The 20,361-nt window shown below is 42.1% G+C and overlaps 1 protein-coding gene across 1 annotated transcript in view; it reads left to right on the forward strand.

The window, feature by feature from the left end:
- Window positions 1-19,782, forward strand: part of SCARB2 (scavenger receptor class B member 2) — a 68,875-nt gene extending 49,093 nt beyond the window's left edge. The window contains exons 6-12 of the mRNA XM_036852608.1: window positions 2,300-2,419; window positions 6,146-6,315; window positions 9,244-9,362; window positions 10,778-10,851; window positions 12,205-12,256; window positions 15,415-15,573; window positions 17,062-19,782. Coding sequence (XP_036708503.1) covers window positions 2,300-2,419; window positions 6,146-6,315; window positions 9,244-9,362; window positions 10,778-10,851; window positions 12,205-12,256; window positions 15,415-15,573; window positions 17,062-17,100 — 733 coding nt within the window. The 3' untranslated portion in view covers window positions 17,101-19,782. The remainder of the gene's footprint in view (window positions 1-2,299; window positions 2,420-6,145; window positions 6,316-9,243; window positions 9,363-10,777; window positions 10,852-12,204; window positions 12,257-15,414; window positions 15,574-17,061) is intronic.
- The last annotated feature ends 579 nt before the right edge of the window (window positions 19,783-20,361 follow it).

Here is a 20,361-nt window from a genome sequence, read left to right on the forward strand (position 1 = left end):
ATTAATTTATTATTATTTTTCCTTCTCACATCTTCCCCTTGGATTTAGTTTTCTTCTTGCTGAAGGTCATTAGTACAGTGGTTCTTAAACAGGGGCAATTTTGCTCTCTAGAGGACATATGGTGATGCCTGGACACATTTTTGGTTGTCACAACTGGAGGTTGCTACTGGCATCTACTGGGTAGAGACCTGGGATGCTGTTAAACATCCTGCAGTGTACAGAACAGTCCCCCACAAAGAATTAATCAGGCTCAAAATGTTACTATGTTGGGAAACACTCTATTAGTAGTTCCTTCAGTGAGGATCTGTGGGTGGTAAATTTTCTTAGACTTTGCATATTTAAAAATATCTTTATTGCACTTTCACTTGTTAATGGTTTTAGCTGGGTATAGAATTCTAGGTTGACAGTTCAAAATTATGAAGATGTTACTCCACTGGCTTTTGATATCTATCTTCTTCCTTGGCCTTTTGCAGTTTTACTGCAACATATCTAGATTTGAATTTATTTTATTTATTCTATTTGGCCCTTGGGGCATACTTTCAATCCAAGGTCTAGTATCTTTCTTAAATTGTGGAAAACTTTCAGCAATTATCTCTTAAATTATTGCTTCTCTGTTATTTACTCTATTCTCACTACCCTCCCACAGACTCCTATTAAATATTTTTTGGAGCCTCTTGATATATTCTCTGTATCTTGATCCTTTAATTTTTAACCTTTCTGACTTTATATTTGTATAAATTCCTTAGAGCGATCTTTCAGTTAGCCAGTTCTTTCCAACTACCTACAGTCTAGAGCTTATCCCTATTTGGAGTTTTTCTTTCAGAAAACTTTTTTATTCTGTTTTTATTCTGAAGATTTCTATTTTTCATTCTTTGGGTCTCTCTACTCTTATCTCATTCTTTTTTGTTTTTTTTTTAATAATTTGCCATTCTTTTTTACGGATGTTATTCTTTCATTTGTCTCTTTGAGGACACTAAACAATATATTTATTAGCCAGATTGTTCAATTATTTTAATTTCTTCTCAAGTGAATTCATCTTATTGTTGATTTTGTTGCCTATCTCTTAGTATAAGAGATAAAAAAAAACCATTTTTCATTAAAAAAAATGTTGACTTGCAGAATAATTATATGGGAAGTCTGTTATCTATCTATCCATCCATCCATTCAACCATCCATCCATCCTCTCACCTCTCCCTAGGTAACACTTTTGCAGTTGCCTCCATGTAGCCTACCTAGGAACCCCAATACCAGTAGAAATGGTGGGTCTCCACCTCACAATTACCCAGGGGTCATCACAGATCTGGCCAAAGAGTCAGCAGGCAGCTTGACTCAGGTTCTGGTTGTGAGGCTGTGTCTGGGGCTTTCTGCCTCCCAGCAACTCAGCTTTGCTTTCTTCAGCCTCTCTCGCTGACCAGAAAATCCCTGCCCCCAGATCCTGGTTTCACACCCTTGATGGACCACTTTTAATCCTCATTAACCTCAGGAGCTAGACTTGCAGATCTTTCTCCTGGCTTCCAGACCTGCAGCCCAGTGGGCGGGCGGTTGTAGCCCTACTCACCACTTGGCAGTTATCACCTTTCATTGTCTAGAGAGATGTTCTTTTGTGTTTGAGTAGGGTGTAGACCTTTTAAATGTTCTCTTTTTTTGTTCTATCAACCACTGCTCTGGAAGATGTCCTCAACTCACGAACTTAGAAGGCCACCTTGACCAGAAGTTAGAAGAATTACTATTTATTGCCTGTCCTTTCCTGTCTTTTGCATTTTATACCATTTTTCAAGGAATTAATTTTTAAAAACCCGCTCTCTCAACTGTGCTCTTAGTGAGCATAAAGTTGATTCAAGGTTAAACTTTCTTGTGACCCAAAAGAAATCCTCCCTTAGCTGTTTGGAAGGGGAGACAGTTAATGCTCTGTCACAAATATTATCTCCCTGCAATATCTGTCCAGGGCTCATCTGTCCACGGGCTGGCTGTGAACAAAGCTACTGTAAATGCCAAATGGATCACTGCTTTAAGTAAATGCATATTCCCAAACCTCTAGGTGAGATACTCTGTTTTAGAGGAAGGGAAGAAAGGTTTTTGGCTGTTGCCTCTGTCAGAATTGATTGGGGATCGGGGGCCTGCTCTTCTGCCTTTTGATCCAGTCCCCAACCAATACCACCCTTGTGTCTGCGTGTGAATAAGATTCTGTGGGTAGCCAGCTCCTAGTTGAGTCTTGAAAAGTCCTGACCATTAAAAAAAAAAACAAAAAACCTGAAATCAAGTGTGACCCCCTGGACTCTTTCTTGTCTCCCAATGACAGGTCGCTTGACTGGTGGACAGCAGACGAGTGCAATATGATCAACGGAACAGACGGAGATTCTTTTCACCCATTAATCACCAAAGACGAAGTCCTTTATGTCTTCCCATCTGATTTTTGCAGGTAAGAACTTGAAAAATAAGTTCTTTGACTGTAAGACCACCAGAAATGTGAGGAATATATATAGCTGCACTTACTCGGTGAGGATATGTATGCTTAGTGAGTGATCAACGATGGTGGCATATTGAGAAACAGTGAAGTTGTAGTGGTTCACAGCACTAACTCCAGAGCCCGGCTGTGTTGGTTTGAATACCAGCTCCACCACTTACAGCTGTGTGACCTTGGGAACATTATTTAACCACTCTGTGCCTAACTTTCCTCATTTGTGAAATAAGGATAGAAAGAGTTGCCTACCTTGGGAGTTGTTTCGAGGACACACGAGTTACTTTGATAAAATACTCAGCCCAGGGCCTGTCACACTGTAAATAACATTAAATGTTAGCTCTTTGTTATTATGGTATGCTCTGTCAGGTGTGAAATTTGCCCTGGTCTTCTTCCGGTCAACAGGTGGTCGCTCCATAGAAGGTAAAGAAAGCATACTGCAGTCCATGTTTCAGAGCTCATAGGTCTTTGCTGAACTCTCACCTTCCCGTTGATCCCGTCTGCTCACGCGTGCCCCGCAATCTCTCCCTGTCTCCCACCTGCCGTTTCTCTCCGGACGCGCATGATGAAGTCCCCTCTGTGGCAGGAAGGCATCCTGCTCTGTGCCCTGATTGCCAGCTCCCCGTCACCACTGCTCCTTCTCCCGCCCTTCACCCTAAAACCGCTCAGCTGAGTGGCTGATCACACAGCCTCCCTCTCCTCTCCCACTCACTCCTGCAAGGCTTTTTGTGAGACTTCCCCTCCGTCAGAAGTAATCTAGTTGCCTCGGACGCTATGGAGTCAGTATTCTCAAGGTCAGCTGTTCTGCTGGCTTTCATATCTCACACCATTGACACCTCCTCAGTCAGCCCTGCCAGAACCACTATAAATCTCCCTCTTCTCTTGCACTGAATCAGTCACCAAGTGGTATCCATCCTCCTCAGAAAGAGCCCTCCTTTCACTCCATCCCTGCTCTCTGTGCCGCGGTGCAGACCCTTTCCAGCTTTCACGTGGAATATCTCAGTGACCTTCCATCCAGCTGCTCTCTTCAGTCAATATTTGTGAAAGGACTGAAGGAAGAGAAAATATGTTTGAGTGCAATGGGTGAGACAAAGAAACCTCGGAGGGTAGTAGGAGGCTTATTAAAGACATGGCACAGAGGAAACTCATTCTTGTTTGGTACCGCTACTTCTGAAGAGCCACTTGGCAATGCTTAGTAAAGCCAAAGACGTGCAAACCCCGTGATTCCGCACTTCTCTCCTATGAGGGTTCCCTGACCTGAAGAACTCGTGTACATACATGAAGGAGATTTATACAGAAAAGTTCACTGCAACATGGATTGTAGTTAGGAAAAATTGGAAGTGTCAACGGAAATAATAAACAATCTATAATAGGAATAGAAAAGAGTTTTATTTGAGCCAAACGGAGGACTGTAGCCTAGGAGACACTGATTCAAGGAGCACTTGAATTGTGTTTTATCAGACTACAAAATGGGGGAGACGTACAAAGGCAAAAACCTCAAGGTTGCAGTTAGTTACATGAGTTGTTTATCAAGAATTATAACTGGAGCTGGCAAGAAGTAAGAGTGCTTGTTAAGCAAGGATTGGTTGGGATCTGAAATGGTTGCATAGTTACAAGGGGAGACCTTGAGACCATAAGGTTGCAGCTGGCCACACCTAGCAGATACTGTTTTGAGAATGGCTAGTGGTGTCCTTGAGTCTGATGCAGTTCAGAAAATTCAAGTTCTCAGTGATGCAGGAATGTGTCTGAAACCACATCCGCCATGGCCACCCGGCTCCATCCTGAATGTGTGACCCACAGTTACTCCATTTTGATTTTTAAACGCATTCTTTTCTTTAATGGTTAAAGCAGATGTACAAGGCGTGTTTGACAGGCTGTAAGAGAGGCTGTTCTCGTTAGCATAAAGTTTAAGTTAAATCATGTGTAAGCCAGAATAACTTCCCCGTATCTCGCTATGTGAAAATTTCTTCCATCCAAAGCAATCTAAGTGCCTGTGAAAAGGAGAATATAAATAAATAATGGGGCTTCCCTGGTGGCGCAGTGGTTAGGAGTCTGCCTGCCAGTGCAGGGGACATGGGTTCGAGCCCTGGTCCGGGAAGATCCCACATGCCACGGAGCAACTAAGCCCGTGCACCACAACCACTGAACCTGCACTCTGGAGCTTGTGAGCCACAACTAATGAAGCCTGAGCTCTATAGCCGCGAGCCACAGCTACTGAGCCCACGCACTGCAACTACTGAAGCCCGCTCGCCTAGAGCCCGTGCTCTGCAACAAGAGACGCCACCACAGTGAGAAGCCCACACACCGCAATGAAGAGCAGCCCCTGCTCGCCGCAACTAGAAGAAAGCCTGCGTGCAGCAACAAAGACCCATCACAGCCAAAAATTAAAGCAAACAAACAAAAAGTTTAAAAATGAATAAATAAATAAATAAATAATGGGGTATTTGTTTGATAGAATATCATATTAAAAGTAAAATATAACAACCAGAGCCATTACATTAATGCAATAAATCTTAAAAATATAATGTTGAAGGAAGAAGCAAATTGTAAAAGAGAATATGGTATACTGTTTATATAACATTTAGAAATAACAAACAGTGCCACAAGTTGTTTATGAATATGCACGTAGGTGAAAGTATAAAGACCTGCATGGGAGTGATAAACCCCAAATTCAGGATAGCGGTTACCTCTGGGGGTGCAGAGGACCAGAATCAGGAGTGTTACGCAGAGAGCTTCAGTTGTATCCGTAAATATACATTTTATTTATCTAAGTGGTATTTGTTATAAAAGGTACTTACTATAGTATTTTCTCTGTTTTTCTGTTTGCTTAAAATTTTCATGAAAAAATGCTATGGGGTGGGATGTGCAGCGGAAGGCAACTTCTGTTAGTCACAACCCAGCGAGAGATGTGTCCCACCTGTGCTTCAGAGATGAAAAAGTGAGGCCCCAAAAGCAGTTGCCCTCAGCCTTCAGACGCCTTCAGATGCAGGGCTGAAGGATCAGTTACCACAGTGTATGTGAAAAGTGCCTTGGCTGTCACTCAGGTGCTGTGCAAATAGAAGGGTGGTTAGTATCATAAGGGACACTGTTTGAAACTCTGTAACCACTGAAGGCAGAATGATGTTGAACACCGTTGAAATAAGTGACCTAGGCAAAATATGGAAACTATTTTTGTTTGGGGGAAATGGGTATCAAAGTATATATTCTAATCAAGTATCTGTCTAATGGGGCACTTTTCCAGGCCTTCAGAATCTACCGGGCCACACCCTTTGCCACCTTTTCTGCTTTTGCTTTGCCTCTGCCTCACCCTGTCTTCCTTTGCTTTGCTTCTGCTTCATGCATACTGGCATGTGTCCATGCTAGTCTAGACGACTCCTTTCTTTCAGCACAAATATCCATTCTAACTCATTTTCTTGATTTTCTACCACACATTATGTTTTTTTCTAAGCCTTGTTAAGATGTTAGCATAGCTGCTGCCTCTTAAACATCTTTCATTATAATGTCTCCTACTTTATTACACATTGAATGGGTTGAGCTCCTTTCAAGCTTTCTTTTGCCTCTTTATTTTCCACTTATCCTGTAAGCTTTTAGCCACGTTATACCCAAGAACGGTTGGCTAACTCACTGATATGGTCAGATCATGCTGATGGGAGCTCACATTGACTTTTTATTCTTACTTCCTAACAGGTCAGTATACATAACTTTCAGTGACTTTGAGAGCGTACAGGGACTGCCTGCCTTGAGGTATAAGGTGCCTGCAGAAATATTAGCCAATACCTCAGACAACGCTGGCTTCTGTATACCTAAAGGAAACTGCCTGGGCTCAGGAGTTTTGAATGTCAGCGTCTGCAAGAACGGTAAGAACTCAGAGAGGGGACATGGGCAGGAGGGTCTGGATGCAGGATTGGTGTTCTTCAACAAAGAATGTTGTCAGCCCAATAGAAAGAGCGATTTTGACCTTTCAAGAATAACGTTTTGTCAGAAACAGACTCACAGACATAGAAAACAGACTTATGGTTCAAGAGGGAAAGCAGAGGGTATAAATTAGGAGTTTGGGATTAGCAGATACAAATTACTATATATAAAATAAAATAGAACAAGGTCCTACTGTGTAGCACAGGGAACTATATTCAATATCTTGTAATAACGTATAAAGGAAGAGAATCTGAAAAAGAATATATATATATATATATATATAACTGAATCACTTTGCTGTACACCAGAAACAAACACAGCATTGTAAATCAACTGCAGTTTAAAAAAAAAGTTTTGTAACATGGCTATAGCATAGTTTTTTTTTTTTTAAAAAAAGCATTGGCTTTCCTGTAATGATTTTTATTCCTAGATTGCCATGTTATGTTTTTTCTGGGCAGTAGTTTAAGAGTGAGTTGGTTTTTTTCTTGAAACCGGTCCAGGGCCAGTGTTTCTTAATGTCTGAGCGAATCTGCTCCTTTCCGTGAATGAGGTGGAATGATCAGGGGTGCAGCTGACAGAAACATTTTTTTCATCACGAGGGCTAGTTTTTGCAATCATATGCTGCATAATATTCACAATAGCCTTGCTAGATAGACAGCCAGTAGCCTCTTTTCGTAATTGTGAAAACCAGGGCTCAGAGAAGGAACAGGATTTTTATAAAATCCTTACCTCTGAGCAAATTCCTGCTAGAACTTAGGGTCTTCTCATACTTGTACTGTGATCTTTCTTAGGCTACAATTCTTGTTTAAAGTTTCTCTTGAGAAACTTTGTAACTCCTTTCTCTTGATTAAAGTTGTACTTTTTTCCTGAATAATGTGCTAACTTTTGCCCCCTTGTCCATTTGGTTTGAAAATCTCCTTTTAGGATAACCCTCCCTTTCCTTGTCTGATGGGGTCATGGCTCCCAAGCCTGGCTTTGCATCAGAACTATCTGGAGAATCATTAAAAACATCTGTCCCAGGGCGCACCTGCTAGCACCGCAGTATCTGTAGTTTTAATGAGCTCCAGGTGATTCTCATGAAGGTGGTACCTGCGAGATTGGGAACCACTGTTCTGGGGAACACACACCCCTGACCTAGAGATCAGACCTCTCCTGCTGGCTCAACTGGGGGATGGTCCTGAAATGGCACCCGCCCGCTCAACCCCTGTTTCTGTGGCTCAAGGCACACATGTAGACACATTTTTCTTGTTTTGTTAACAGTCTGCTTCCTCAAGAAGTTGATGTCAGAACCAACGGAAGGATTCTACTTTGCAACAGTCATACCTCTTGCTATAATCCTTTTCCTCTTGCCTGTCCTGTGTTCCCAGATGCGGACTGAAATATTACCCTTCAGGACTATCCTCAAGTGTTTTGCATTCCCCAGGGGAACATTCTGGCTAGTGGGATGAGTGAGCGTTCTGGAGCCAGGGGGATCTGGGATTGAATTCTGTTTGTTAGCAAATTGGCCACGTTGCTGAAGGAGGGTTCCAGACAGCAGTTTTCTCATCTGTAAAATGGGGGTGATTATAACTTCCTTGGAGGGTTGTGTGAAGGTTAAAGATAATGTATGTAAAACACTCAGGACAGTGTCTGGCTTTATTAAGTCCTTAACAGATCTTTAAAAATACATTTTAAAGGTCAGTGTAGGAAATTCCCTGGTGGTCCAGTGGTTAGGACTCTGCCCACTCACTGCTGAGGGCCTGGGTTCCATCCCTGGTCAGGGAGCTAAGATCCCACAAGCCACGTGGTGTGGCAAAAAAAATAAATAAATAAAGGTCAGTGTAGGTCACAAAGAAGGAAATCGTGTCTTTGTGAAACTGTGTAGCAACAGAGCGCAGAACTGTGTGTGTGACAAGTGAGGTGTCTGAGCCGTGGGCTGGAGGATATGTGAGCAGACTTAAACTACTTGCCGTTAAGCTACTTTCTCCCAAAATGTATTTTCCTGGCAGCAGTTATTGAGTCCCTCTCCTCTTTTCAAGAGCAAAATCTATCAATAGAATAGGTTTCCTTTAATAACTTGCTTCTCTATTTGTTCCTTAAAATGAATAGGAAATATTTTTTTTTTAAAAAGGAAGGAAAAAAAAAAAAGTGTCTTCCTGTGGGCAGACCTTGATCTAGTCAGAGGCTGCAGACGGCAGGACCAGGCAAAGTCTTAAAAAAATTCTGCATTGGGAATTCCCTGGCGGTCCAGTGGTTAGGGCTCCGCACGTTCACTGCTGAGGGCCAGGGTTCAATCCCTGGTCAGGGAACTAAGATGCCGCAAGGTGCCTATTTTGGGTAAAACATAAACCGAAAAGCAGAAAAATAAGGGGGAAAAAAGTCCATTTACTGGTAGAGGATTACAGTTGAAACCAGTGCTTTAAAATGAGCCGTCCCTTATTCGATCAGAATTCTGCCTCCATCGCCTGAAAGCTGGATGTCTTGGGGAAATTTTATAACTTCTCTGAACCTCCCTTTCCTCAAATGCAAAAGGAAGGAAATAGTTCTAACTTCATAGGACTGCTGGGAGCGTTAATTAAATTAATGTGTGTAAAGCATTTGTCTATTATAGGTTCAGCAAATGTTTGTTGAAGAATAAATGATTTAGCCAGGACTTCATTATCATATTATGATATAAAATAATGTAGGGGTAAATGAGATGTCAGCAGATGAAGTATAAATCCCAAGCTAGGAGATGTAGAATATACTTTTAGCCTGCCCCTCTCCCCGACCCAACTTTTCTGTGTATAGCTTTCCCCCCACTGAGGAACTGGATTTGTGGTCAGGAACTTTCTATTCATCTTAGACTTTTAAGAACCTCACCATTCATTTCTGTTTTCCTCAAAATGCAGGTGCACCTATCATTATGTCTTTCCCACACTTCTACCAAGCAGATGAGAAGTTTGTTTCTGCCATAGAAGGCATGCACCCAAATAAGGAATATCATGAGACATTTGTGGACATTAATCCTGTGAGTACACACGTCTTCTTGGTTGAAAAACATACATTTTATTCTGTCTATACGGTGTTCACCAGCTTAGCCCTGGGTACTCTTGAGAAGTGTATTGTCTTCCTTTTGTTCACATATTCAAGTGGAGGGAGCTCAGCTCAGTGTGATGTGATGCAGAGTGTCATAGCCCTGTAATTAGAAGGCTGAGTTGTATGGAGCTAATACGCAGAAATATCGGCAAACCCACTTTAACAAAAAAGCAACAGTGAAAGTCCCATCATTGGAAACAACTGGAATCAGACCCAGGTAACCTGGTCAGTCTTCTGTTGCCAAAAGACCGGACCTGAACATACACACATTCCTCTCACTGGGCCACGGATCAGCAGGGTGAAGACATTCCTCTGTTTACTCGCTGCCAGGAACGTTTTGGTTGAAATTTAAATGTGTATATATTAGCTTCAGTCACTTTTGGCAAAACTCTTTATACAGGTGCTTTTGAGAGTTATTATATGACATCATTAATTTAAAAAGCATCAAATGTATACATTCTCTAATCCCATATTCATAGAGGAGGAAACCTGAAAACCATGTTGAAAGGCTGTGAATATCATTTCACAATGTGAGAACCTTTTACTGTAGGGACTGAATTAAAGGTGAGATATCTTCATTCTCGGGATTTTGAACACATGCATGGGACAGTCACAGAAGAGCCAGCACATTCTTTGAGCACAGCAACTTATGGGCATTTCACTCTTAGCTACACTCATTGCATTTATATTTGAGAAATCGGTGCTCTTATCGTTTTGTGAATAAGGTCAGGTGTGGTTTTCTCCCTTTTCTCTCTTAGCCATCAGTCAGTTCCCTTTCAGTAGCCAAACCGCTTGTCACGAGGGTGAGGCACAGCCCCACCCGCTTGGTGCAAAAGGTGGCGTGGCCATGGGTGGACGGTGCTGCGTCTGTCCTCCGGGCTCTGTTGGGTGGGCCTGGCCACACGTGGGCACCATTCTCTGGCCATGACCACGTCCTCCTTGTAGCACTCTGGCCCTCCACCTGGATACCCAGACCCGACAGGGTATCTGCTGGATCTCCTTCCTGCCCGGGTCCGCTAGGGCTTTGCTATTCAAAGTGACAGCATGCTGTCCAATCTCAGACCCCACCCCAGACCTACCAAATCAGAATATGCATTTTAATAAGGTGCCCAAGGACTCGCATGCATAGTAAAGTGTGAGAAGCATTGGTCTACCAGGCACCTAACACAATCCACAGTTCTCATTCTGGCCTGGGGAACAGTTTTCCCTCGTCCCACTCTGCCTAGCAAATGTGGCAGTGGCCGCCCTGTTTATCAGAACCACACAGAAATGGTGCTCTATTGACAAAAACTGTGTGTGTGGCTTTAATAAATCCTAACATTTTCTTTCTACTTCTCTGATTCACAGTTGACTGGAATTATCCTGAGAGCAGCCAAGAGGTTCCAAATCAACGTTTATGTCAAAAAATTAGATGACTTTATGTAAGTTTTGCTTGTTTCTGCAGAGGCAGAGGGTGGTTTTGCTACATTGACTTTCTGGTAGGGTTGATGTCGAGAGGGGTACAGCCCACTTCTAAGTCTGTTCACCCTGCCCTTCAGGGATGAGGCACGATCAACATTGTCATGGGCAGCCTCGGTCTTGGAATTTACTTATTTTATTTAACCAAACACTTATAGAATGCTTTCCATGGGTCAGCCATTATTCTAAGTAGTTTACATACATTAACTCATTTGTTCCTCTCAATAACCCTGTATTACCCCGTTTTACAGATGAGGAAACTGAGGCACAGAGTCTGCTCTTACCCACTCTGCTAGGCATTTCCCTCACCAGGACTCTGGCTGCCTCCCACCCCTCCCTTTCTTCCCACTGCTCCCACCCAGGCCAGCCACAAGCCCTCCCGTGGATGGTTAAATACTCTCTGGAGTCCAGTGTACCCATAGTCCAGCTACTTAATTAGGATTCTTGAGTATAATCTCCTGCTCAGACTTTTCAGTGGAAATTGAGAAAATGATTTCATTCAATGTTGAATGAAAAAACAATGCAAAACTGTAATACATATCTATAATACATCTATATTTATCTAATCTTTCTGTCTGCCTATCTATCATTCAAACTTGGTTGGCTCCCCCCATAAAATTTGCCAGGTTTAAGCACATGTGTTAGGGATCTTTCTAGGAAGCAAATGTGATTTGTAAGGATGCATTTTGTGTGTGTATTTCTGAGGGCGTATAATTTAGTCGTTACAATCTAGAGCCTTAGAATCAGAGTGGAATTCCAATCCTAGCTCCACCACTTCCTTGTGGTGGTCCTGGGCAAATTACTCTGAGCCACCATCTCCTGGTCTTAAACCTGGGACAGTAATACCTACTGCATGGGACTACCATGAGAATTAAGTGAGATAATGTTCCCAAGACACCTGGTACAGAGCTGGTGCATAGTAAATGCTCAGTAAGTGATTGCTCCAGGCTCTTGTAAAGACAATACTGATTAGCCTGATTATAAAACATTCTGAGAAATGACAGTATTGTTCTGCTGGAACCTCCCCTCCAGTAACTCTTGGGAGTACAGTAATCATTTTGATGAATTTACTTTTGGCACCTTGTGTTTTGGTTAAAAACACTTTACATAAATATGCAACACTTTGAATTGCTAGACTGTTTGTGATCTAACTGCTGATTATTATGTGTTTGCAAATATAATAAGAGGTCTGCATAAATTCCAGGTAATTTAATGAAATAACTGGGCTGGCATTTTCATATAAACTTGTCTCACCAGGCCAGTGTGCCATCATAATGAGGATGTCTATAAAATAGTCTCTTTTTTTGTGTTTGTAGTGAAACGGGAAATATTAGAACCCTGGTTTTCCCAGTGATGTATATCAATGAGGTAAGTCCTGGGGGGGAGCCATGGGTACATTTTACCTGTGGAAGCTTGGGGAACTTCCTACTTCTGCGACTGTAGCTATGTGTAATTTAAGATGTGAGAAAGGGGCAAAGGTGATTTTTTAAAACCTGTTTGTCCTCAGAAAATTTCTGTTTATATGTTTACATGAATCTTCCTGTGTCTGAGATTTGAAAACAACAGAAAGAAATTTCCCTTGTCAAGAACATTATTTGGGTGAAACTTCTTTCTGGGAAGCTGGTTATGTAAGAAACAAAATGCAGAGGTAATTAGTTTACCGTTCATTAGTTGAGGAGATAAAGAGAGTAAAAAAGAGCGTGGGGTGGTTGAGAAATGATTAAATAAAATATGATACATGCCCATTAATTGCAGTGATACGTGGTTGCCTTATCCTTCATCATAGCATAGAGTCTTTTCTCCTTTCTGCTTCCTGTCTTAGTTCAAACAAAAGGAGTTTCTCTTTAGAAATATTTCTTTCACAGTGTACCTACAGAAATATTATCCCTAATTGCTAGGCATAAATTGAAGTTTTGTAAAGCATATTCTGAAAGCTCATAAAACATCCACTATTTAAGACACCTGTGATAAATTCTTTTCTGAATCACATATCACATTTACTGTAGTTATATCTCCTCAATTTCCCTTCTCTCTTTCACCCAGTTTTGAGGGGAAAATTGCAGAATTGTCCCCCTCAAATTCATGATCCGCTGGCTTCCATTGTTAACAGCAGCAGTTTTTAAAGTTTTATGATTTTTCTCTCTTCCCTAAAAATATTTGTTCTTTGTAGAAGATTTAGTAACAAAGATTAGCAAGAAAAGGGAAAATTCAAATGACTTCTCACAAAACCTGAGCCAGACTGATAAGTTTTTTTTTTTAAATTAATTAATTAGTTTAATTTTGGCTGCGTTGGGTCTTCGTTGCTGCGCGGGCTTTCTCTAGTTGCAGTGAGCGGGGACTACTCTTTGTTGCGGTGCGCGGGCTTCTCCTTGCGGTGGCTTCTCTTGTTGTGGAGCACAGGCTCTAGGCGCGTGGGCTTCAGTAGTTGTGGCACGCAGGCTCAGTAGTTGTGGCTCACGGCCTTCAGAGCACAGGCTCAGTAGTTGTGGCGCGTGGGTTAGTTGCTCCGCCGGCATGTAGGATCTTCCCGGACCAGGGCTCGAACCTGTGTCCCCTGCACTGGCAGGCGGATTCTTAACCACTGAGCCACCAGGGAAGCCCCTGATAAATTGTTTTGTTTTGTTTTGTTTTTGCTTTTTAATTATTATTTATTTATTTATTTATTTTTGGCTGTGTTGGGTCTTCGTTTCTGTGCGAGGGCTTTCTCTAGTTGCGGCAAGTGGGGGCCACTCTTCATCACGGTGCGCGGGCCTCTCACTGTCGCGGCCTCTCTTCTTGCGGAGCACAAGCTCCAGACGCGCAGGCTCAGTAGTTGTGGCTCACAGGCCTGGTTGCTCCGCGGCATGTGGGATCTTCCCAGACCAGGGCTCGAACCTGTGTCCCCTGCGTCGGCAGGCAGATTCTCAATCACTGCGCCACCAGGGAAGCCCCTGATAAATTGTTTTTAACTTGCTTTATTTTCCTCAACAATATGTTGTAAAATTTTTTTTTCCAAAACAACTTTGTAAAAAATAAGTTGATGTTTCACATTTTGTAAAAGTAACGTGCCCTTTATAGAACTCGGGAAATTAAAAATAGTATTTAAAAAGTGAACTGCTTGATAAGCAAGCCCATCCCTCAGAGAAAAGTGCAATTGACATCTGCTTATGTTGCCTCAGCATTTTTCTGGTCTTGATATTACACAGTTGAGACCATACAATAGATACAGTTTTATATCCTTTTTCAACTTAGCATTGTACTGGTAGCCACACTGATAAACTTTTGAAGGGTTTGTGATTACAGTTCTAAGACAAGGCTTTTATTGTTTCATAGGAAGAATTCAGGCAATATTTACCATTTATAGGACCTATTTGCAGTTGCTCCTGGGTCATTACGGTTATTGTTTGTGGGGAGAGCCATGGAAGGAGGGCTTTTTGAAAGTGTGGAAGGGCCCTGTTCTGCCAGCTTACGTTCACTGTTGCACCATATTTGAAGTCCCCTCCACCTTAACTTCTGCTTTGACTTTTTGTTAAAGACTAGATTGAGTCCAGGGAATGATGGAGTGAAACCTCGTGCTTTTACTCCCTCCCAGAAAGAACTTGACTTTTCTCTCCTCTAGAAAAGGAAAACATTAGGCCTGGAAGTGACCTTGGAGACTGCTCTCCCACCCCTTTTTTTCCAGAGGAGGAGACTCTGACCATGATGGGCCTTCATCTGCAAATTGAGCCTAAATTAAGTCCCAAGTCCCAATTGTTGCTAATAATTTTTATAGAATTAAGCTCTTCAGATACCTCACCCATGACAGTTTAAGGTGATAATACTTTTGCCCTTAGTTATCTGGAATTCTGGTTAGCCTCAAGACTTCCCTGAACACTTTCTGTCTAGACCTCTGGTCCTGATCAGTATAGATCCAACCAAGAGAGAAATGATCATTTCCACATGCCATTGTTGGACTATTGCATTCATTCATTCATTCATTCATTCATCTAATCAAGTGCCATTAATTGAGCACCTCCTGTATTTCAGGCGCTATACCCAGTGTTTAGTTGACTGAAATAAAAGTCTTGCCTTCAGGAACCTCACAGTCAGGAGGAGACAAACAAGTAAACAGACAGTTATAATGCAGAATGTGGAGACAGTGATGGAAGATTTTAGAATGTAAGATGGAAGCGCAGAAAAGGGGCCTTGAACCGGGCCAAAGGAGACTTCTGGAAGGAAGTTATGCTGAGTTGGATTTTGAAGGGTGACATGGAGTTGTCTGATACAAAAGAAAAGCTGATATTATCTCAGTATTTCTGAATACTTTCCCCCTTCCTTTTCCCACCAATTTTGAGTAAAACATGTCTTCAGGAGAAAAGAGACATCAATGAATAAGTGCCCCCTCTGGTTATTGTAACTTATAAAAGGATTTTCAGTATCTCTGGTGTGCGAACAGGAGGACATACCCAAATTGTGTTTAATGGTTTGGAAGAAAGATAGAGCAAAAAACTTTACACCCTGGATATTCAGTAATCAAGGGAATACTGTTTTCTTGCCCCTCCCCCCAGAGTGTTCTCATTGATAAAGAGACTGCAAGTCGACTGAAGTCTGTGATTAACACTGCTCTGATTATCACCAACATACCCTACATTATCATGGCGCTGGGTGTGTTCTTTGGTCTGATCTTCACCTGGCTTGCGTGCAGAGGACGGGGATCCATGGATGAGGTGAGCAGTGGCTGGAGGAATGTCTCCCTTACCGAATAACGTTCCCTGAGGACTTCAGCTGTGCTTCATGGAAGGGCTGGCTGTCAGCGGGCTTATTAGGGTGGATTCTGAGGTTTTATGCTGGGCACAGTGATTTCATGGTTATATTACTGCTGGGCCAAATGAGAGGCAAGGGAAGTGTGTCAAAGGTGGAGGGGTGATAGAATGGTATCTTTCAGTATTTCAGGCTTTCTTGGTGGGAATGGAACTCCTGGGAGAACGCATTATGTCTTTGAAAAAAACCTGAAAAAAAGAGGAAGAATATAAAACAGCTAAGCACCCGGGCTTTGGTGTCAGACTGCCCAGGTTCAAATCCCAGTTTGACCACTTAATAGCTGTGTGACCCCAGAAACTGTGCCTTGGTTTCTCTATCTGTAAAATGGGATGATAATTGAGCCTCGCTTAGGAGTTTTTTGTGAGGATATGATGATATTTTAAACATAAAGCACTTGGCCCAGTGTAAGCATTTAGTAAGAGCTCAATAAATATTAGTTATATGACAAAATAGCTCCATAATTATAGAGCAAGGCAGCCAGAGATCTGCTTGGAAAGAATCCCTGGTTTATCAGAAGATACCTACCACTGAGTCGTCATTGCATAATAAATGATGGGCACAGGGGAGTAGTTCCTCTCCTGGAGGGGTGGGAACAGCCCCAAATGGGTGGGATAAGTGGTTAGATTGGCTTCCCTAAGTGACCAGCAGGCCAACCCAGGGGTCTTAACACCTTCAATGAGCCCTTCTTAAATTCTCACCTTTGCAACAAAGCCTTTTTTTTTTTTTTTCCTCTCTTCACTGCCTCCATTATGTGTCTGAGGCAAATGTGAAGTAGGAAATGAAATAGGCTGAAACCATCTAAATCATATAAGCTCAGACTTCCCTGTGTTCTGCATGCTTCCAGTATGCCTTTCAACCCATGCCCATCATGTCAGCGTGAATTAGGTATGAGGCAACGATTTTTCCATTTCTGTCTATGGACTGATCTTACAGTCACTGTAAGATGGATTGTACTGTCACTGAGATTTTCATAGGCACAGATGAAAGCCCACGTAAATATTATGACTGTTCCTACAGTTAGCCATCTTCACATATTCAACAAGCAAGCATTACTGAGCACCCATCCCCTCTGAGACATTGTTCTCTGAGGGGCCTCCAACTGAAGGAGACAGATTCAATAGGGTGTGATGAGGATTATGGTCCAGGTCAACACAAGGAGAAGGGTACTGGTCCAGTGTCAGGGTAGGGGTGTCAGAGCAGGCCTCCTGGAGAGGATCAGGGCTGAATGTTAAAGAAAGAGCAAGAGGAAGCAGGCCAAGAGAAGAGAAGGTGATTGGGATGACAGTCTTCCCATCACTTTCCCCTCCTTGCACCCCTCTCTCCACTTTCTACATCTGGGGAGAAGTTGGTCACGTGATCTCCTAACCTCACTGTTCTCTCTCACCTGGTCTCAGGGAACTGCAGACGAAAGAGCACCCCTCATACGAACCTAACCTAACCTAACCATGGGCTGCGCCTGGGGAAAGAAGCGTGCGAGCTGTCGTGACCTGGACCACAACAGTGGGGCAACTGTCTGCATCCTCACAGGCTTGTCAACGGGTGTGAGAGGAGGGTGGAGACCCCGTGCCTGCGTGTGGTGAGCGCCTTCTGGCAGAGGTTCAAGAACAGGCTGACCTGGTTGGCCGTTAGGATCCTGTGGTCCCTGACAAATTGTTTTGTTTTTCATGTGTCTAGCAAGTATTTAATAAACTCCGGTATAGTAATTTTTTTGTTGTTGGGTGCTGGTAGCTCCAGAATTTTGTGACCACTGTCGTGGTTATAATGTCTGTGCATCACTTGTTAATGCTACTTGGTCTAACCTTATTCACTACTCTTCATTCACCAAACTTTGTGCTCAAAATACATAAATACTATTTGATGTTGTATTCCTCCATTCATTTCATCCACAAAATAGAAGTAAGTAAGAGTTTGGGATGCAGGGTAAAATGGTAAGCCTCATTCAATACCATTCAGGTGCATCTAATTTCCTCGTTTGAAAAGGTGCATATTGCATTTCTTGCTAATCTTCAGTTCATGATTCCTCCAGGAAAATAATTCAGACAGCTTTCATACAGGGTAGGAATCAAGCAGGGAAGGGGTTGGTGGAGGTGGTACCCATGAGTTGATAGTGACAAGCACCTGAGGATTTTTGACTTGTACTTTTGTGAAATAAGAGAACGCATAAATGATGTTGGTGAGGACAAGTACAGATATTTCATATAGAACAGAATGCCAGTTATGACATTTGTGGGTAGTTTGTTATTTTTTTAGTCAAAATGATCTTGATTTGGAAAGATGTTTCTGGGAGAATGTAATCAGTAACTGATTTTTTTTCCCAATCGCCCTTGCCAAATATGACTTTATCAATTACAATACTATTGAGTGATTATTTGTAAAATGATTTATAAATATAGGAAATCCATCTATCCACAGCCTAAGTTACACTTACATTTCAGGAAGTCTGACTACACTAAAGAGACATTTCTTCTAGGGCAGTCTTCTTGGTAACTTTGAAATTGTTTTTATAGGTTGTTCTTTTCTCAGATTCAGTTCCTTCTGATGTTTTGTGGCTCACTATCACTCACTGAATAGAGAAAGATGTGCCCTACACTTCCTGTGACAATCATTTTGCTGACAGAGTGATGGTGTTTTAAAATATTGCACAGGAAGTGCCTTTAAGAAAGGTCCCTTGGGACCAGAAGCAGAGCCACCTCTCTGCAGAAGACCTCTTGGCTTTCAGTGTAACCTAAGTCAGGATTGGGAACCATCAGCTGTCACAGAATTCAAGCACATTTAAGGGCAGTTTCTTTGATTCTCAACGTTCACTATTCATTTTTGATTGAGAAACCTGTACAGTTAATATGGCAAAGTGCACAGATAATTTCTTAACAACTGAATCATTCTGCAGGATTTTTTGTTTAAAACTGGATTTCAGTGTAAGCAAATGAAGGAAAAAAAGCCACAGATTTCACAAATGCAACTTCTGATCCCTTATGGAGGTAATAAATCATTTCGTTTCCTTGCCCCAATTTTCCTACTCTCTACACTAAAGCAATTTGTAATGTTTCCCTTTTTGAAGGGGCAGTTCATTAAACTCTCAATTTCTCTATAAATTAAGATAGAACCTATAGATACCCCAAATCACCGAAATGTGAGAAGCTAAATTGAAGATATTTTGTCTTCAATAATGCCAAATATCTAGATTTTTAAAAATTTATCAATATTTAACTAGATAATTGGCACATCTTATTCTGTTATGCACCCATTTATTCACATTAATAAAACTGATAAGTCAGTGCATACCCATTGATTCATTCTCTTACCAGAATATAATCATCTGTGAGGAGGAAATTTTTAAACACTATGAGTGATAATATTACAGTTAATGATGCACACCTTTTGATTGAATCCCACACAGTCAGGGAGGCCAAAAGCATAATATTTTCATATGATTCTTAATAGTTACTTGGCTTAAAAATCACATTTGATATTTTACTTCTGAAAACTCTATGGCAAACCCATACACTGCAGTCAAGATTATAGATTGGTTAAGAAGAATGAATGTACCCATTTGGTTTGAGGTTGAAATAACAAACAGTTCCTCATCCTCATTTTTGTTGAGCCATTATCCTAGAAAGGTCCCCAAAAGCTTTGTGATTGTCACAATCAAAGAATACGGTGTCCTGTACTATGATACTCAATTTAGGGAGAAACCAAACAGAGAGAGGTTACCTCACTTCTCTCAGGGAAACTTAGGAGTTGAACACAGGACAGGAAATGGGCTTTGCCACTTTCAGCTCCAGGCTTTTCCCACTAGACTTTATTCTAGAAAGCTCACTAATGGTCAGGCAGACCAAGTACTACACAACTAACCTTTATCGGGGTTTTTACTTAAGAGAAGCTAATTTTTTATTTCAGTTGCTCAAGATTAAGAGTTCTGTAAAAGGTGACCACCATCCTTGGCCCTCTGGGTATTATCACTAGGATTAATTGCTTGTGGCTATTAAAGAGAATGCTGACCAGAATGTTCTTTCTATAGTTTATACTGCTGGTTCCTTTCATGTGATTCTTGACATGTTTATTTCTACCCTTAATGCAATGGAATATTTCACTAATAAAAAAAACTTTCTATGAAATTGCACTGGAAATTGTATGTTATGTCACCAGATGTTCAGTGGTCTATGGAGTTTCATTTGAAAGATGCTCTTCGCCCTCCTGATGGACTCAGGCCTGAGTCACCCCCCTTGGGCCACCTCTGATTTCAGCTCAGCTGCGGTGGACGGTTATAGGCAGCCTGACAAGCCCCACTTCAAGCAGGTCCCACACTGTGCTCTTCTGCCTCAGAGCTTTCTCCAGAGCCCCGGAAGCCCCTCAGGAGCATGGGGGTTAATACTCCCATGTATTGACGCTCAATCAAAGGGGGCAAGAGTCAGCTGACAAGGGTTCCCGTCCTCAGAGGGACAGTTCTCAGGCTCATTCTACTTGGTTCCTCAGCTAGGGTTGCCCACACCAGAAACTGCTTCCTATCATCATTTCTTCATCCCCTGTCTCACTCTACCCACCCCCTCACTGCTGCTTCCAACCAAATAATCTACCTGCACTAACATCCTTATTCAGGTCTGCTTCCAGGTAAACACAAACTGAAATGCAGACAAGTCCACCCAGAGGGCTCAGCAAGATCAGAGAGCTGTTGGAGAAATACCAGACCTTTGTTT

This window comes from Balaenoptera musculus, chromosome 5 (genome assembly GCF_009873245.2).
Source record: "Balaenoptera musculus isolate JJ_BM4_2016_0621 chromosome 5, mBalMus1.pri.v3, whole genome shotgun sequence".
NCBI classification, from domain to species: domain Eukaryota; kingdom Metazoa; phylum Chordata; class Mammalia; order Artiodactyla; family Balaenopteridae; genus Balaenoptera; species Balaenoptera musculus.